This window comes from Cinclus cinclus, chromosome 3, assembly GCF_963662255.1.
Source record: "Cinclus cinclus chromosome 3, bCinCin1.1, whole genome shotgun sequence".
NCBI classification, from domain to species: Eukaryota; Metazoa; Chordata; class Aves; order Passeriformes; family Cinclidae; genus Cinclus; species Cinclus cinclus.
In genome coordinates, this window is record NC_085048.1 from 87,141,649 (window position 1) to 87,159,356 (window position 17,708).

The 17,708-nt window shown below is 39.4% G+C and overlaps 1 protein-coding gene across 1 annotated transcript in view; it reads left to right on the top strand.

The window, feature by feature from the left end:
• Positions 1 to 2,020: 2,020 nt before the first annotated feature.
• The window catches only part of THADA (THADA armadillo repeat containing), a 153,776-nt gene continuing 138,088 nt past the window's right edge, over positions 2,021 to 17,708 (top strand). The window contains exons 1-17 of the mRNA XM_062490364.1: positions 2,021 to 2,298; positions 3,586 to 3,680; positions 4,099 to 4,229; positions 4,969 to 5,117; positions 5,255 to 5,287; positions 5,828 to 5,880; positions 6,758 to 6,944; positions 7,597 to 7,691; positions 7,980 to 8,200; positions 9,169 to 9,860; positions 10,469 to 10,620; positions 10,752 to 10,907; positions 12,068 to 12,190; positions 13,088 to 13,211; positions 14,621 to 14,769; positions 15,637 to 15,847; positions 17,275 to 17,410. Coding sequence (XP_062346348.1) covers positions 2,223 to 2,298; positions 3,586 to 3,680; positions 4,099 to 4,229; positions 4,969 to 5,117; positions 5,255 to 5,287; positions 5,828 to 5,880; positions 6,758 to 6,944; positions 7,597 to 7,691; positions 7,980 to 8,200; positions 9,169 to 9,860; positions 10,469 to 10,620; positions 10,752 to 10,907; positions 12,068 to 12,190; positions 13,088 to 13,211; positions 14,621 to 14,769; positions 15,637 to 15,847; positions 17,275 to 17,410 — 2,783 coding nt within the window. The 5' untranslated portion in view covers positions 2,021 to 2,222. The remainder of the gene's footprint in view (positions 2,299 to 3,585; positions 3,681 to 4,098; positions 4,230 to 4,968; positions 5,118 to 5,254; positions 5,288 to 5,827; positions 5,881 to 6,757; positions 6,945 to 7,596; positions 7,692 to 7,979; positions 8,201 to 9,168; positions 9,861 to 10,468; positions 10,621 to 10,751; positions 10,908 to 12,067; positions 12,191 to 13,087; positions 13,212 to 14,620; positions 14,770 to 15,636; positions 15,848 to 17,274; positions 17,411 to 17,708) is intronic.

Here is a 17,708-nt window from a genome sequence, read left to right on the forward strand (position 1 = left end):
GACTACAGCAGCTTGAGTTGCATTGGATTCAAAATAGCATTTGCTTCCTCTGGCTCTGAAATGTAGTTGGCTCTGAAGGGAGGTAGACCAGGACACCTGACAGATTAGGCCTTGAAAGACACAGTATCCATTTAATTTAAATCTGCTGAGGACATTCAGGAACTGAGGAGGGAGAGTAGCTACTGGGCAAGAAACAAAAGCTAAGGCCGTCGTGGGATACATCAAAGTTACCACCAGATTTTCCAAAATTGAGAGTACATTTAAAATACGGAAAGACAGTCGTGTCTTACAAAGTCCAGTGATTCTGGAGTGAGTCCACAGAAGGGCAATGGAACTGGTGAAGGCTCTGGAGCACACATCCTCATGAGGAGCCACTGCAGGAGACAAGGTTGTTTACCCAGGAGGCAAGGGAGACTTAGGGCCAGCATCTTCAGTCTCTACAACTACCTGGAAGGAGGCTGTAGCCAGGTGGGTGTCGGGCCCTTCTCCCTGGCGTCAAAAGATGGGACGAGAGGACATAGCCTTTAGCTGTACCGGGGAGGTTTAGGTTGGACATTCAGAGGACTTTCTTCACAGAAAAGGAGATAAGACATTGTGATGGGTTGCCCAGGGAGATGCTGATGGAGTCACGGTTCGTGGAGGTGTTTAAGGAAAGCCTGGACACGGCACTCGGTGCCATGGTCTGGTTACATGGCGATGATCGGTCACGGGCTGGACGCGAGGGATTTTCCAACCTAATCGATTCTGTGGCTCACGCCGGTTCATCTTTCAGTTAGGGCAAGCATTCGCCAAGGAAAGGGGGCCCCGCGGGGCAGCAGCACTGGGCACAGCAGCTCCCCGGGCGCTCCGAGGGCCCGAGCGGTGCCGGCGGCAGGGCCGGGCCGGGCCGGGGGCGGGGAGCGCCGCGGTTGGCGGCGGCCGGCACGTGGTGGGGCGGGCTGCGGGCACCGGGAAGGGACGCGGCGCGGCGGGTGACGGTCCGCTCGGGTAAGGGGCGGGAGGTGGTTCCTCGGGGCTTCCCTTGCCTGCTGCTCTGGCTCTGTTTGCTTCCCCAGGCGGGCACCGCCGTGCTCTGAGCCCGCGCTGCCGCCGGGGCGAGGGAGGCCCCGGCCGGGTGCCTGAGGCGGCGTGGCCCGGCCCGGCCCGGCCCGGCCTGGGGTCCATCGGAGCTCTCGGTGCGGCCGTGGGCGCGGGGTTGTTCGGGCAGGGAGGGCGCGGAGCACCCGCGGGCAGCAGCCTCGGAGGCGCGGAAGGGGCAGATTGGCCCCGCTCTGCCCTGCTGGTGAGCGCCAGGAGGCGCTGGGGCGGCCCCGGTGGGTGCCACCCCTGGGGCAGGACGGGGGATCTGGAGAGCTTGGCAGGGTGTAGGAGGATGTGGAGGGCAGGCGCCGACAAGATGTGGACGGCTCTGTTCCGTGGTGCCCGGTGGCAGGACGGGGCCATGTGTACAGACTGGTCTCTGAGACCATCAGAAACGCTAGGTGTGAAGGTGGCCGAGCACTGGCACAGGTGGTTCAGAGAAGCTGTGGAGTCTCCATCCTTGGAAACCTTTAGATGCCTGGGTAGCTGCTTGCAGGTGGCCTAGCTTTAGCAGGAGGTTGGTCCAGATGAGCTCCAAAGGCCCCTTCCCACCTCAGCTGTTCCATGATAATGTGCTTGCATGTCAGTGAAACTGTAGTGCATAATAAATCACCACTGCCATTCGAAAGAGTACTTGCTATTAGTAACATCCATAACAGCAGAGCTGTTTGGTTTGCTGCACAGTTCTTACTTGATGTTAATTCGAGTTGAATGAGTTTTGAACAGTAAAACTGAGCAAGGGAAGATTTGTGCCATTAATTCTTTGCTTCTGTATGAAGCAAGTGATCCAGGATCATGCCACAGGCTATGTAACAAGTGCAGTGATAACTCCAGTGAGACAGTATGCCATGCATAAAGCAATTTCCCTTTTCTGTTACTTCCATTTTGCATCTTGAAGTTTGAGTGAATTTTGGATGAAATGCTGGAAGTGGGTGAAGTTGTTAAAATCAAAGAGAGCGATTTCCTTCAGAAAAATTGCGCAGATAATGAAAAAAACATTGTTTCAAGAGAGTAGGACAGTGAAAAGACCATTATTATAAGAAATGTTTGTAATTATGTTTTAAAAACCATGTGACCTGTTGTTTTGATTTTTTTTGTTTTGTTATATGTTTTTTTAAGCAGGCATTTCTTAATCAGCTAAAATGGTTTTAAAGAAGAAGAAGGAAATTCAGGTGGATGCATTTGTTCTTGATCATCATCAGCTTGAAAAACTTCAGAGTAAGTAGGGTGGGTTTTTTTCAACTAATATGTGATTTCTCTTGCCTTGGAGTAGTTACTGAAATTGATCTTTTTTTTGCTTGTTATATTTTATTTCTAGTGGTTTTGCTTTGTGAATTTTAGGTGTGTTTGCTCTGCTGTGGTTTGTTTTTATTTTGTAATGACAATGACTTTTTACCTTGGCAGAGTCAAAAAAATCCTTTAGAGCATTGTTGCTTTGGTTTGAAAACTCTTTACTTTGTTTTATCTGTGGTGTGAAGGTAGTAGAAGGTCCTACTTGTAATCCTACTTGCAGGCCTGTAATTCAGTGATATCTGATGTTCTAGCCTTAATATGTGGGATAACGCTGAATTTCCAAGAGTCGCAGAATGATTGAGGTTGGAAGAGTTCACTGGTTTCCCAGTCTTTGTGTTTTCTGTATTTAATTTGTTTTAAAGCTTCTGTTCAAATGGTGTTTTCTTTTGTGGGGACTTTTTGTTTGTTTGTTTGTTTGACGAGAGAAACGTCCAGTGTTATTTACTGTAAAAAACCCAAAATGGAGTAATAGAAGATTTGTATACTCAAGTTACTAAGAGGGAGCACTGGTGAGGTCCCACCTGGATTGCTGCATCCAGTTCTTGGCTCCCCAGTACAAGAGTAATTCTGGACATGTTGGAGAGATTCCAGCTAAGGGCTAAGACGATGAAGGGCCTGGAGCATCCCTCCTTTGAGGAAAGGCTGGGAGAGCTGACACTCTTTGGCCTGGTGAAGAGAAGGCTCAGGGGGATCGTAGCAATGTGTAAAAAATATCTGAAGGGGGGACATAAGGGAAGCAGAGCCAGTGTTTTTTCTGTACTGAATAGTGATAGGACAGGAAGGCATGGGCATAAACTGAAACACTAAAGATTCCCTCTAAACATCTTTTTTAATGTGAAGGTGTCTGTGGACTGGCACAGCTTCAGTGGGGCAGTCGGGGAGTCTCCAGCCATGGATGTATTCCAAAGCCACCTGGCCATGGTCCGTAACAGCCAGCTCCAGGTGACCCTATCTGAGCAGTGGGCTTGGACCAGATGACCCCCAGAGGTCCCTTATTGTTGTGTTCCAGTGAAACTGATTTTTTTACATTTATTAGGAAGAAAAAAGTGCTAAGGTGTTGTTTGGTGACTTAGGGGTTTGTGGCACTAATGGGTATACTGGAACTGGAAAGAGCCCTAAGAATCAAAAAGCCATTTCTTCTTATAAATTTTGTGTTATTTGTACTTCTTATTGTAATTAGTTTATAAAAAGGTCCCCTTCTTCCAAATGTAGGGTTTTCAAAGGCTGAAGAGCAAAACCTGGCATCTCTGCTTCTGCATGGTGCACAGCTGGGAAATGGCATCCAGCAGATCCAGTGTATTAAACAGGTATGGTTTCACTGTTGTTGGTGTGGCTTTTGGTAGCAGAGAGTGTGTCTTGTGCACTGTTAATGGCAAATACATCTCTAAAATAAACTTCTGATGTTCTGTACATTCCTGGAAACACAGAAAAAGCAGTTGCACATGCATCAGGTAGAAATGTAGTTCTAGTACATAATTAGCAAGGACAACAGTTACTGAAAATGGTGGAAGTGACACCAAGTGACACCATTCCACTTTTATATGGATTTTTTTGTTTGTTTGTTTTTAGGCGTGTTCTTGGAACATTATTTGGACTTGAGACTCAAGGGGAAATGGTAAAGAGGGGACAGTTTCGTACCATATGCTTGGATGAGAGGGAAATCAGCTACCATTAAAAATGATAAATCCAGAGTTTTTTGTTCATCATGTGTCCTTTTGATTATAGATTATGCCATTGGTGAAGCAAATCGATCAGAACTCTGCAGGTGACCCCATGGTTAAAGCTTGTTTGGATGTTTTGGGAGAGGTGTATTTTTCACTGGGTGCAAAGAATCCTTTGAAGAAAGTATTAGCAAGGTAAAAGATTGAGTGGTTAGCCTTTATTTTTTAGAAATGCTTTCCTAGAAATTTGGAAATCAGTAATTTGTCATTCACTATAAATTGCTGTAATTTCATTACTGAAAATTTGTAGTACTTGATATGTGCATGTGTACTGTTTTTCTTTCTAAGTTAAAATATTAATTATAAATAACATCTCATTGGATAAATAACTTCAAAGTGAAGCATTGTTTTGGCCTATTTCATTATTGGAAAGACAACATAGTGTGTAATTAGCAGTTTGAACTTTAAACTCCAGTGTTAGAATAGAAATTTAAAATCTCAGCTTTCACAAGAGAAGACGGTTCAGAGGAATCATAACTAAATTGTGGTTGCTTGTGCCTATAATTGCAATTATTCTTTTTAATTGCACAATTATCACTGGTTTTTTTTAAGTGAATTTATTATAGCATTAGCATTCTTTAAGATCTGGTGCTGAGCTGCCTTCCTTTCTATGTCTGAAAGCATACACTGTCCCGCTGAGATGCAGGGCTTCCGTCTTGGATTTGGTTGCAGCCACCCCAAAGCTGTGCACCCCTCTGACAGGTTTTCTAGCTGCAAACTGAGAATGTGCATGTTAGTTTTAAAACAGATGTTTTCATGCTGGAAGAAGCATCTGCCTGTGTACTGGAGTTTTAGCTGACATGGATTTTGGTGCAGTGGATGTTAAAACACCTCAGGAAAACCAAACTAAACGTGCTGTTTCTTCATATTGCAGTTCACTGAATGGTCTTCCTGGACATTTGATGATATCAGCTGTGCAAAGCTTTGTGTGCTGCCTTCAGGAAGAGCTGAAAACCACAGATGTGTATTTGTACAGAAAAGTACTGGACAACCTTGCTTCCTGTATGGAGGACTTCAGCTTAGGTACAGAAGACATCGCATGTCTTCTCGTTAAACTTGCTCAGCACTGGTGCCACACCTGATAGTCATGTTTGTAGTTATGTAAAATAGATAGTGCTGGCTAGTTCTCTGTACCTAAAATGTATTTTCGTTTGCTCTAGGTAGAGCCTGTATTAAGAACCTGTTTGAAGAAGGTAAAGTCACATTTATAGTAAAATATGCTTCTCTGTGGGTTATTTGGGGAGGGCTGTGTATGGAGAAGTGGCATAAAGTAGTCACTAGGATCTATGAGATCTGATTTCCTCCTGGTTAATTTTCAATAAACTAGTATCCTGACATGATACTTTTTTGTGAAAGACAAGACGTCGATATATACCTTTAATTTCCAAGGATCAGTTTTGCTTTACTGGGTAACCCTGCTATAAATCTGAATACCAGGGAGCAGTTCTGGTAGGGAGAGTCAGTATCTCACAGGATTGGGCCAAGTGGGTTGGAAACTTGTTTTGGACTAGGTTGTTGCAAAACAGTTTGGGATTTTGTTTTAGCATTGCTTGTGTTTGTCTGTACCGAAATATCAGTTTAATTTGTTGGTGGAACAGAAAAATCACCTCTCTGTGGGTTACTGTTCATTGCCTCTGGGTATGTGTGATGTATTGAGATGTATGTGTGATTGCTTTGCTGGAAATTTTCTATTTCTCTTGTAAGTATATTTATACCATACTTATTTTCACTAGTTCTTCGGTTTCTGCAGAAGGTGCTGCTTGACATACAAGAAGAAAACAGGCAAGTGAATTCAACAGAAGCTCTTATTTTTACTGGCTTTATTTGATTCTTGCAAGATAATTCAGTTTGGTTTGAAATACCACTTTGGTAGCCATACATTGATGAAAGACGGGAATATCATTTTACAGTGTCGCAGATTTTAAATAAAAACTGATCAGTTTTGTTTGTTCTGTAGCAATATGAGACTATAAGAGAGGTAAGGCACTGATACTGTTAGAGCTACTACTAAGGGAGACCTTTGAGTTTTGCTACCTGAATTGTGACTAAGCAGTGTAATTAATAGATATAAAATTCAGGTAGATTAAAACTCTTTCATGTTCCATGAGTGTTTAATTCAGTATTGATATACTTGACATTTTCCAGCATTTCATGAACTGAGGTTTCTTCTTGGTGGCCTCTCATTCTGTACTGAGAGGAGAAGGGTACTTAATAAAGTGTTTTGTGCACTGAAAGTTTAGATTTTTTTTTTTTTTTGTCTTCAGGTTAGAAGAAAGTCGTATTGTAGAAATATCGTTTGTACATGGATGAACTACTTGAAAAATTAGCAAAAAGCACGCTACATTCTGTTGCCCTTTTTGGAAAGTTTTTGGGAAAGTTCAGTTCTGCTCAGGCAGGATCACATGAATGAAAGTTTGTCACAGGAACCTGCAGAAAATGTAGCAGAATTTTTAGCTTTTGTTAACTTCATTTTAATGAACTAGCCTTGAGTCTGCTCCTTGTTTTCCTGTAGTTATATGTATGATCAATTCCAGCAAGAAATTAGTTTTTACCATTAATTCTATCTAAAGCTGGCAGAATATGGTTTTCTGGCAATGGTAAAAAATGGTTTCTGTGTGCTTGCTTGTCTCTCTCTTTTTTTCTTTTTTTCCCTCCACAGAAAGAATAATGGCAATCGTATTGTTCAGACTCAGCTGATGCACGATTTACTGATAGCCATTAAAGTTTCAATGATGCTTGTACAAAAATTTCAAGAAAATATCCAGGGAAGTCTTTGGAAACACAGTAAATCTTATGTTTGGCAAAGTATGTGTAGTTTACTGAAAAGTTCCACAAACTTCCTAACTGATGGTAAGTTTAGTAACATTCGAGCCTTAATATTTTTATTAAATTGTTTGCTTTGTAGCAAACAAGCTGTATGTATAAAAATTTAGTTTGGCTTGCATGGAAATTGAACTACTGAGATTAATGGGAGTGCAAGCAGTGGATGGTTTTTTAGTGAGCTATGATTTGTAGATTGCAGTTTTAGAGTGTACAGTTTAACTGTAGCATGTCCCACTACAAAAACCATGATTAATGCTGTTATTAATAATTCAAAAACTAACAAAAATGCTTTTGAGAGCCACTAAATGTCTGTGCCTACCAGAAATATCTACACCTCTATGAAATACGCTGTCAGAACTATTTATGGATACACCATAAGTGACAGTGTTTTCTTCTCATGCAGACTTTTTATATAGTGGAATTTAACATGTCAGTAGTCTCTGCCACAATCCTCCTTACCTTAGTGGGCAGTCCTGTGTTTTCTTCTCTTGAAGATATTAGCAGTTCCTTATTACACTGGAGGGTAAAGTTATTAATATTTGCTATCCAGGTGGACACTGCAGATTTGTGGTGATACAAGTAGCCTAGCAAAATTCAAGATCATCTTTTATAATTTTGCTGCATACTTCTAGCACACAGTGTTTGCTGCATTCTAATGTAAAATTTCTCTGCTGTATAGCAACGCTCCTGCAGACTGTTCAGACTACCTCAGGACTGGCTGTTATTCTCTTCACCAGAGCTATGTATGAACCACCTGAGGAATTACCTTCATTGGTAAGTGTATTTCTTGGCTGAAGACTCTGGAATGTCATGGTGTTGTTACCCTGTGCTATCAGTGCTGTCTGGAGGCTTTGCTTGTGCAGGTACCAGGGCTTGCCAGCCTCTCTGTGAGTCCTTAGTATAATCCTTTCTTCTCTCCTTGCTCTATGAAGTAGTAAGACTTGGGTTTTGAGTTTGACAAACACTATTTACAAGAAATCTCTTCGGATCTTCTAAGCCACGCACAAAACAGGTTTTCTGCTGTCTTGAGGTGCTGTAATGGGTGTGCTTTTGGTGTTCCAGATCAGTGACTTGCTCCTTGGGACAATGGAACACTCAGGTGTGCCAGCATGGTTCGTGAGGAACTGCGGGGTTCTGTGCACGGCAGAGCTCCCAGACTCGGTGCTGCTCTTCCTTTGCCATGGAGCACTGGCTATGCTGGATTGGAGAAATGGCAGCATGGGTGAAAATGGAGAGAAACTATTATTAGATATTGCATCAGTCTTGTTGTCTTTGAGTTCACAGTAAGTTTGTGTTCTCATCTGTGTTTTATATTTTGGAGGAGAGGTTCATCTTTTTAATTCTTTTTTTTGCATGACCCCTGTGGTGCTGGTGGGATAGCTCTGTTTTAAGTGTAATGGTACTAGGTTTTGCCACAGATCATGCAATCTTTTTAAAGATTCATTAAAACTCTGTAAATGCGAAAAATATAATGATGTTGCATATGTAGTTAGTTCCAAGTTTCAGTTTCTTTCTTGCATGCTAAAATTTTGTTTTCGAACATGAATGGGATAAATTTAGCAATTCGTTTATGATAAGGTGTATCAGTTCTTTTGTAGACAGATAAACTTCAGTTTCAGGACATCATGTTCTCTCCTTCTGAAAGTTCAGAGGAAAGCAAAGTGTGCCAGTGAGGGGACTACTTGAAGTAAGATGAGATTTAGTTGTTTTTTTTTTTTCTGGCTGCAAGCATTGACTGCTTGCATCTAAGGGCCCACCAGCACTATTGGATTGGAGATTGAAACGTGTATTCAGCTCAGCCTTTGATTGTGCCTTGGAGATCAGTTTCGTGATTTTATTTTAGCACATAGATAATTAATTTTGATGGCTTTATGTGGCAATGAAAAGCTTTCCTTACATTTTCAAGAAGCATGCAACAACATATTGCTGCTCAAATGTTAGCAGCATAGAAATTTTTATTTTTTTCTTTTATTGTTGTGGGGCTTGTATGGTTTCCCCATTATTAGGGGGTTTAGCTGCAACCACTTGGTAGCACATCAGGTGACTAAGCATGTATTTGGCAACATCCAGCTGATCACTTCTGTGTTTATTCCTTTTCCTCCATGAATGGCTTGTGGGTCCTGATTTATTTTCATGTAAGATAAATGAATGTGATGAATAGTTATTCTTAAATACAAAATTTATTTGCTTAAAATACTGATAAATGAAGATAGTGAGCTTTTTTTTCTTTGGTGTTTGTTCTTTTTAAAAGGTTAAAAGAATCCAGTGTGGCAACGTCTTTGTCTAGAATCCTTGCTATTTGGACTAATTCAGCACTGGTTGCCCTTGTCTCAAGCTCTCCAGATCTAAAAATCAAACTTAATGGGAGCTCTGATATAATTGGGAAGCTGCTGGAATACATTTATACACACTGGGACCACCCTCTGGATGCCATCAGACACCAAACCAGACTGATTTTCAAGAATCTTCTTCAGATACACCAAACCACCATTGCTGGACCCAATGGAAAATCAGACCCATTCTTTGCAAGGCTGATAAAGCATTTACTGAGCTTGGATTGGCATGTAAAAGGGAAATATGCTTCTCTTGGCTGTCTGGTGGAGTGTGTGGGCACTGAAAGCATACTGCAGTTGGATAGAACAATTCCGGTGCAAATCCTGGATGTCATGAGTGATCAGTCACTTGCCCCATATGCTAGTGATCTTCTGGAAACCATGTTTACAAATCACAAGGCCCATTTTACTTTGAGTTTTCATGAAGGCACCTGGATTGACCAGTGGCACAACATCTGGGTTTCTCCTCTTCTAGTAATACTGTGTGAAGGCAACCATGACCAAACTACTTATATAATAGATTACTATTTACCAAAATTGCTCAAATGTAATCCTGGCAGTCTGAGCTACATGATAAGAATTCTTCAGGCCTCTGCAGATGCTAATCTGGGTAGGAAAATGAACTTTTGTATTTGTAATTATGACTTGATTTAAAAAAAAATCTTAGCAGTGTGATTTCTGGTTTATTATTATTGTTAGAATTAATTTGAGAGAAAAATTCCAGATGGTTATTAGTATTTAAAGGTGAAAGTCATAATAATCATAAGTGTCTCTTTGTGCCATGAGCAAAATCCTTCTGTGGGTGCCTTGTGGTTCTCTTTACCAGGGTTTGTTAAATTTCTGTATTTTCTACAACTAGTTTTCTTCTATTTCTTACACTGGTGAGTCCAGTAACAGATTGTGTTTTTCTTGTAGATACGTGGATAAAAGCTTTATGTTTCTCTTGTTTTGAAGTAATTTAGTGTGACTAAAATAATGGCTTGTGCGACCTCACAAGGTCTTCTTTTCATATGACATATTTGAGACGAAACCTTTTGGGAACCAGGTGATTTAAAATTAGTTTAATTTACAGCAGGACTGTCTTTTGGGATTTATGGAGGAGAAATAAAAAGGGGTGGGTCATGTGTTGAAAGTATTGGAAGTTTCTGACAAGCACTGTGAATAGTACGTTACTTGTGTTAATCAAACAGTAATTATTATGGTTTTCATTTTCTTTAGGCTCTTGCAGTACTAGAGGAGCTCTTGGAGCTTTAATGGCATGCTTGAGAACAGCCAGGGCTCATGGACACCTGGAACGTTCAGATATCATGAGCAGTGGTCTTGTGTCCATTGAGTGTATAAAACAGGGTCTAGTTCATCAGCACAGCCAGGTAATAGCCATTTATAGATCCTTTAAATTAGAATAATTGCTTTGATCCTGATTACTGTGTTGTAGTAAAACAAAGGTGTCATCATAGGTGTCAGTAACTTGTGTTGTGATGAACTTTTAAATATCTTTCAGGTTTGTATTGATGCATTAGGTTTACTTTGTGAAACCCATCGTACTACAGAAATAGTGTCTCTGGAAGAAATGCAACTAATTCAATTTTTTATGATGTACAACTTGAACAACCAGTCTCCTTCCATAAGGCAACAGATCGTTTCTCTGCTGAGAAAGGTAATTTCAAACTATGAGCAATGTCTAATGTGCCCCTTATGTTAGCTAAAACACCATTTAAAAAGAAATAATGAGTATGTTATGAAGTTGCTTGTTGCAAGGAGTAGAAACTCTGAGACCAGGACTGTGCTTTATGTATTATCCAACTGAATGGTGCTAAGCCATCATAGGCAAGGGTGGCTTGAACAAAATTTGAAGAGGCAGAGGCACGGTAACTTCGTGGATGGTGGTCGGTGCTGCTTGACCTGCCAGCTCCTGCACACTTTGCTAATAGCAAAGCAATGTGCCCTGGAGTCAACAGTGAACCTTGTGTTGCCTTTGCTGGGACCTAAGGCTGTGCTTACACAGACTTGTCACATCTCAAGCAAATCCAGTCACTTCATCACCCTCGGAAACCTGACCTGGAAAACAAAGTAGAGGAATATTCAGCATGATGTGGCTGTGCCATTACAGTCTGCAGGGAATAAGTCTCTCTGTCTGGTGGAAGCTGCCAAGCTCACATATAGCTCATGGTAGAAGGATGGGGATGGAATGAGGGACCACATATGTATAAAGAACATCTTGGAAGATGTTTGTGGCAAAAGAAGGCAGTGTGGAAGGAGAAAATAGTTTATTTGATAAGGTGGAGAAATGAGGGAGTCAATTTGGCAAAATCGAAAGAGAAATCCCATCTCTTTCCTTCTTTAACTGGTGCAGACTGAGGAGCGTGAAATGGAAAAGTTGTGCTAGATGGGAGTGTGATAAAAAAGGAAATATTTATGGGTAGTAAAAGAGGTAGAGAAAGCACTTTAGAAGTGAGTTAAATTCTAAGAGACACTGAAGCTATAGATATTATTATCTGCATTGAGTTTTTTTTATAGATGAACACAATTCCACAGAAAATGTGGTAGGAGGAGAAGGCTTGGTATGAATTTAAGGTTGGGAGATGGAAGAAGGTGTTGGAGGTGTAGAGGGAGAAGAGGAAAAATAGGTCACAAGAGCAATGGGAAGCAAAACCTTGGGTTTGGAGTGGGGAAGGAAGGATCTGTTCTGTTATGCTGTATGCAAACTTCTTAAAAATTACAAGCAATATGATTTGGAAAATAAGGTGAAAATCTGCCTTTCCCTTACTTCACTGCCAATGATTCTTGTCTCACCTGTGTTTTCTTTTGTTTTGAAAGTTATTTTGCAGGATACAAGAAAGCTCTCAAGTGCTTTATAAATTGGAGCAAAATAAAACCAAACAAGAGTTAGTTGAGAGTTCAACTAGAATGGCTCCTTTGAGGATTTTGCAGCAATACAAAGTAAGTAGACTGCTAGAGATGCAGGTAATAGAGGTGGGATAACATTTCTGAGTTCTTTGTTCCTGAACACCACTGGGTGGGTTAGGCTCTGTGTGTGTGTGTGTTAGGCAATAGTGCAGTGCAGAAGGATAAAAACCTGTAAAGCCAAACAGTGCTGAGGAGCTTGTCCACTGTGATGCACTTGTGCAAGTTTATTTTGACTAAATATACTGTTGTTGATGAACTGAGTGCCCTTTGGTATTTGGAGGGTGTCCTTAAGGTAAATTTTGTTTGAAGCCAATAAAGGTTATTTTATGAGGGGATTGCTCTGGGATTGAAACAGCAGTAAATGAGGAATGGCTCAATGGAGATGTAATCAATAAAAAAAAAAAAGGTAAATGTCTTGTTATCTCTTGTCCATTTAGTAGTGAGCTTTAAATGATATGTTACTTGGACTTGAAATAGAGATCAGTTGAGCTTCCATCTTTTTCTTGATCTCCAGAATAATCAGTGAGTGAGACAATGAATGACAAGAGCTTAAGCATGAAGACTTCTTTTGTATTGGTCCTTTTTATCCTATTTAAAGGCTCACATCATCAGTATCTTTGTGTTAATCTGATCCTTGAATTCTTCTTTTTTCAGTCAGCTAATTTTCAAGATTTGATACAATGGCTATCTTTTTGTGGAGGTGGGTAAGGGAAACTGTATTTAAAAACCCAAATGGTTGTCCAGCCTTCACTGTAGTCTAAGAAGCAAGAAGCTGTACTGTGAGTGTTGGTCTCCTGCTTTTCCAAAATTAACTGTAAGATCATAATTTTTAGGGTAAAGCAGAATGTCCTGAATTCAGTTACTTAAGCTTTTGTTTGTAGGGCAGCAAGTAAATAGTCTTAATTCTTTTTTTGTGTTTCCCCCCACCAGGATTTTATGTCGTCTGTATGTGCCAGACTTTTTGAGGTGTTGTTTCCTGGTTCATCACACCCAACCAGGTTTTCTGCATTAAGTATTTTGGAATCAATAGCAGACATATTTTCTGTTCCAAAAGGTAACAAGTCTGATTTATAGACTTTAATAAACTGTAGGAATGAGAGGTATTGAAGAAGTTTCTTTTATGCCAGCTAGGCAGTTTTATGTCAAAGGGTATTCTTAGTCCTTAATTTCTATGCTTGCTTTTGTTTTGCCTCAAGGGAGGATAGCAAGTTTTATTGGTAAAAGGAATATGGAAGTAAATGCAAATAATTAATGCCTGTGGCATATCTTCTATAAATTTGGATTTTCTTGCATAGCCTGTACTTTTGGAAGTTTTTATGATGATGATGATGATTATTATTATGAGGAAAACTTCTGGAGAAGTTTCAATGTATTTGATAACTTCATTCCTTTTTTCCTGCACATATATCTTGATAGCTTGAAATTCACAAAATCTCTTGATTGAAAAATATTGCATATCCTCATGATATTATGCTAAATAAAAAAAAAACAGTTTTATTGTTCAGTAATGATGGTGTGGTGGTGTTATTTTAAATGTTCTTTGTGCTTTTATGACAATCTTAATTCAAGAAGTATTTGTTAGAGCCTTGGAGTATTGATATTCTTGCTAAATCTTGTCTCTTGATTGTATGGCAAACATGAAAATGCTTCAGTCCTAAATTGTACCACTTTTTTTCAAAGAAATGAGTTGTCTAAGATTAAAGTTGATTTTTGAGAGGGTATAAAAAATGACATCTTGCTAAATCATTTTTCAAAACCCCTTGATAAATGAGCACATTAATGTTATGAGTAGGTAGTATATTGTTATATTTTTTAAAAATAGGAAGTTATTCTCAGTTGTTTATAATAGCAGCTGAGGATTTTATGAATTAGACATTATTTCTATAAAGGTGATTCAGCTGTTGTGTTCTGTGCTGTATTATGGTGCAGTTGTTGACATCCTAAAATTTCTGCCTCCTTTACAGCATTAAGTCACCAAAATTCACAACTCATTTATATCTAAATTAAAACCAAAAGCAATTGTAATGACCTACATTTTAAGGGATTATCCCTATCACAGAATAACTCAAAACACCAAGCACCAAAACACACTGAAGCTTTCAACCTCTTTTTAGAAAGGAATTGTCTTCTAATATTACATTCTTTCAGGAAAAGAGTTTTTAAGCAAAACTAAATAAAGATTATCTTTAATGCTGAATTTAAAGGGAGTAAATGGGATTCTCTTTTTGGAATAAGTTCTGTTCTGTATTTCTAAGAGTAAATTTTTAACTAAGGTAAGCCTTTTTTGTTCGTAACAATGGTAAAGATGGTATTTTAAGACCTATTAATTGAAGTAATATTGAAATAATAATTTAGCTGAAACTTTAATGCTTCTTTTAGTGTAGCGAAACAGAACATGAAGATGGTGCTTATTCTGGAAAGAGTTACAGCACAACTATCTAAGGCATTAATTTTTTTGAACAGGCCAGGCACAAGTTTTTCAGTTGGATCAGGAGATTGATTCTGCTCGTGTCCAAACTTTGATCCAGTGTTTTGCCAGTACTTTTGAGGAAGTAAAAATCCTGGCGTTTAGACTTTTGATGAAACTACGTGATGTTGCATTGAATTTACAGGTATGAACTTGAAAAGTTTAGAGGGAGTGATATTGTGGAAGATGAATGTTCTGTAGCATACCAGGTGCTTGTGTTAGGTACAGAGCAGGAATCCTGACCCTTAGAGGCTGGTCCAAGTTGCCTGCAGTGGTGTTCATCACTAGCACCTTCTGTATATTTTTATACAGCTTCTGCCCTTGCCTAAGGAGGCTTGTTTCACTAATGGATGAAGGAGTTTGAGAAATTCATTGGGTATGATATGAACTATCAGAAAAATAGTTAATGTAAGCCCTTGGCTTAGCTGTGACTTCCCTTTGTAAATGATCAAGGCATTTTGACTTGGTTGCTCTTGTACTTTTAGGAAATTCATCTTCCTGTTTCCTTTCTGACTGATCTCAGATTTCATTATCTGATTGGTTGCTTTTTTTTTTTTTAAATTTCTCTCTGATTTTGCCCTTTGAATTGATACTGATTTGTCTGTAGTAACTTCATGAAAAGTTATTTTCATTAGTACAGATTAACAAATACTGCTACCAAGTAAACTATGCTTCTCTTTAATGCCCATTAGCAGATAAAACCCAGTAATTGGAAATAAAAATAAAAAAAATTCCTATGAGCTGCAGTGTGAGTCAATACTGCTTTATCAGTGGCTGTTCCCATCCTCAATAGCTATAGAATTGTATCCTTGCTAAATACATGCACTTGCATGTTTTGGGTATAAGGTGATCAGTGCACAAAGTAAGTGTTTCTGAAGAAATATCTACCAGCAAACTTAATGAAAAGCAGGTTCTCAGATTCCAGGGTGGTAAGAAGCTTAATTAAATCAATCTGGAAACTCAATTAAATGAGCACTATTATGGCTTTGTTTTTTGTTTTTTTTTTTCCCAGGATTCTGACAATCTAGATCTTCTATTCCAAGCAGCAATTGATCTTAGCACAAGCACCAAGCCATACAATTGTGTCACTGCTTCATATTTGTTGAACTTTTTAGTATATCACAAAGAACTGCAGCACATTTGTTTAGGAAAATGGCTTGAGTATAACCCCCAGATGGATGAAAGCACATCAGTGAGTACAGTGGAGAAGAACACTTTGGCAGGTAAGATTTTGGAGGAAAAGTTTGGTGTGTTTTTTTTTTTTTTAATATTTATTGAAATTTTGCTACTTTTCCACGAGGCTTTTGGTAGGAGGCTTAGTAAGTGATGCTTATTTCTAACAGGATTTAAAGTGTATTGTGTTTTGCTGTTAAGAAGCTAGGCTTTTTAGTAAGATCTTAATCTAGTCCTGTTTGTATTGAAGCTCTTGACTATTCTGTAAGATGGCTTCTGTTATTATTTTGACCAGTGACATTCAAAAGTGCTGTGGGGGCCCAAGCAGTGAGCCTGGTGAAGCTAAGTGCATGAAGTGCAGGAAAGGTCTCTCTGCTTCCCCTAAGAGCTCGCTTACCCAGAGGGAAGGCAGCTGTAGTTGGTCTGTGTTTGTTTCAATATTCAGTGTTTGCAACGCTGCCCCTTGGAGCTCTGTTCACTTGGATCTATTTTTCTGTGTGATTTGCAGCCCTGTGAATACACATCCACAGTAATGAGGCTTTGTTCACATGTGGAATGTTTTTGTTTGGTTTGGTGTCTGCGTGAAAGATGACAGGGCTCTAGATTTGGCAGGTTTGGCAAATTTGTTAATCGAGCTTTCTCTACCTTAAATAATCTTCAGTACTAAAAACTAAAAAAACTAAACTAAAACTGGAAACTAAAGTTACTTAAGTTCATTATTTGTAATAAAGCATTTTATATAATTTGCTGTAAAGTCACTTCCATACTTTTTTGTGCCATTCTTGGCTTCTCTACATATGCCTGTTAATGCTTTCTTCATATGCTGTGAAATAACAATTTTTAGACATGGTTGTGGTTGCTGTAAGTGAAGGAAATATGTGGGTAACCTCGTTCTCAGTGCTCTGGGGTGTCTGCTGCTGGTGATGATCTATGGCTCCTGGTTAGGATCTGTGATTTGTTCCAATTCTGGCACTGAGGTAAAACAATCTATAAACAGAATTAAAATAGGGCACATGTATCCTTGAAAATTGGTCAGGTTGTTCATTGTAAAACATAAGGTTCAAATATATAATTGTGAACCTTCAGTCTTTAATATTCTGCTGTACTCATTATTGTATTCGTGTGGCTGTAAGGGTGAAGTCTGACTTGCAGTATGGGATAGGTCACTTCATCATGAGCTGTGGGATTGTCCCTGAGCCTAGAATGTGGATTGTGCTTTTCACAGCTGCCATTTGGTTCAGAGAGACTGATTAAATTGACTATAACAAATATTTCTGAAGTTTAGGTAACTGAAAATCAATGGTGACATATATTTCAATGACAAAAGAGGGAAAAGTATAAGAAAGGAAATTGATGTGCATATTCCATTGAATTGTTGTGTATGCAGGTTTTATTCCTGTTTCTTACAGCAGATTTGTTTCTTAGAAAATACAGTATATGAATGTGCAGTGCAAATCTGTGCTTTAAAATATTTTAGTTATCAAGCTTTTGTTGGTGAATGTTGAAGAAGAAATATTCCAAGCCAAGAAGTCTCTGCTCCAAGCAGCAGCTTCATTCCCCATGTATGGGAGAGTACACTGTATAACTGGGGCTTTGCAGCAATTACCCTTCAAGTAAGTAAAACATGCTAAATAAGTTGTGACTCCATATTTTAAGCAAAACATACTACATGGGAGGTTATAACTCTTTGTTTAAGTGCAGTAGAAGAGCTGTTAAGGAGGACAGAAAATCATGCAGTATTATTTGTAAGGAAATCCAAAACCTGTGGCTTCTAGAACTCTTTCTGACTGCTGCAGTTTGATACTTCCTTTGTATGTGTTAAACACAGCCTTAAGACTTTTCAATCTGTACCCTATTTACAGTTTTCATAAATATTGTTGCAGAAGTGTTTGTAACTTTGATTCTTTCCTT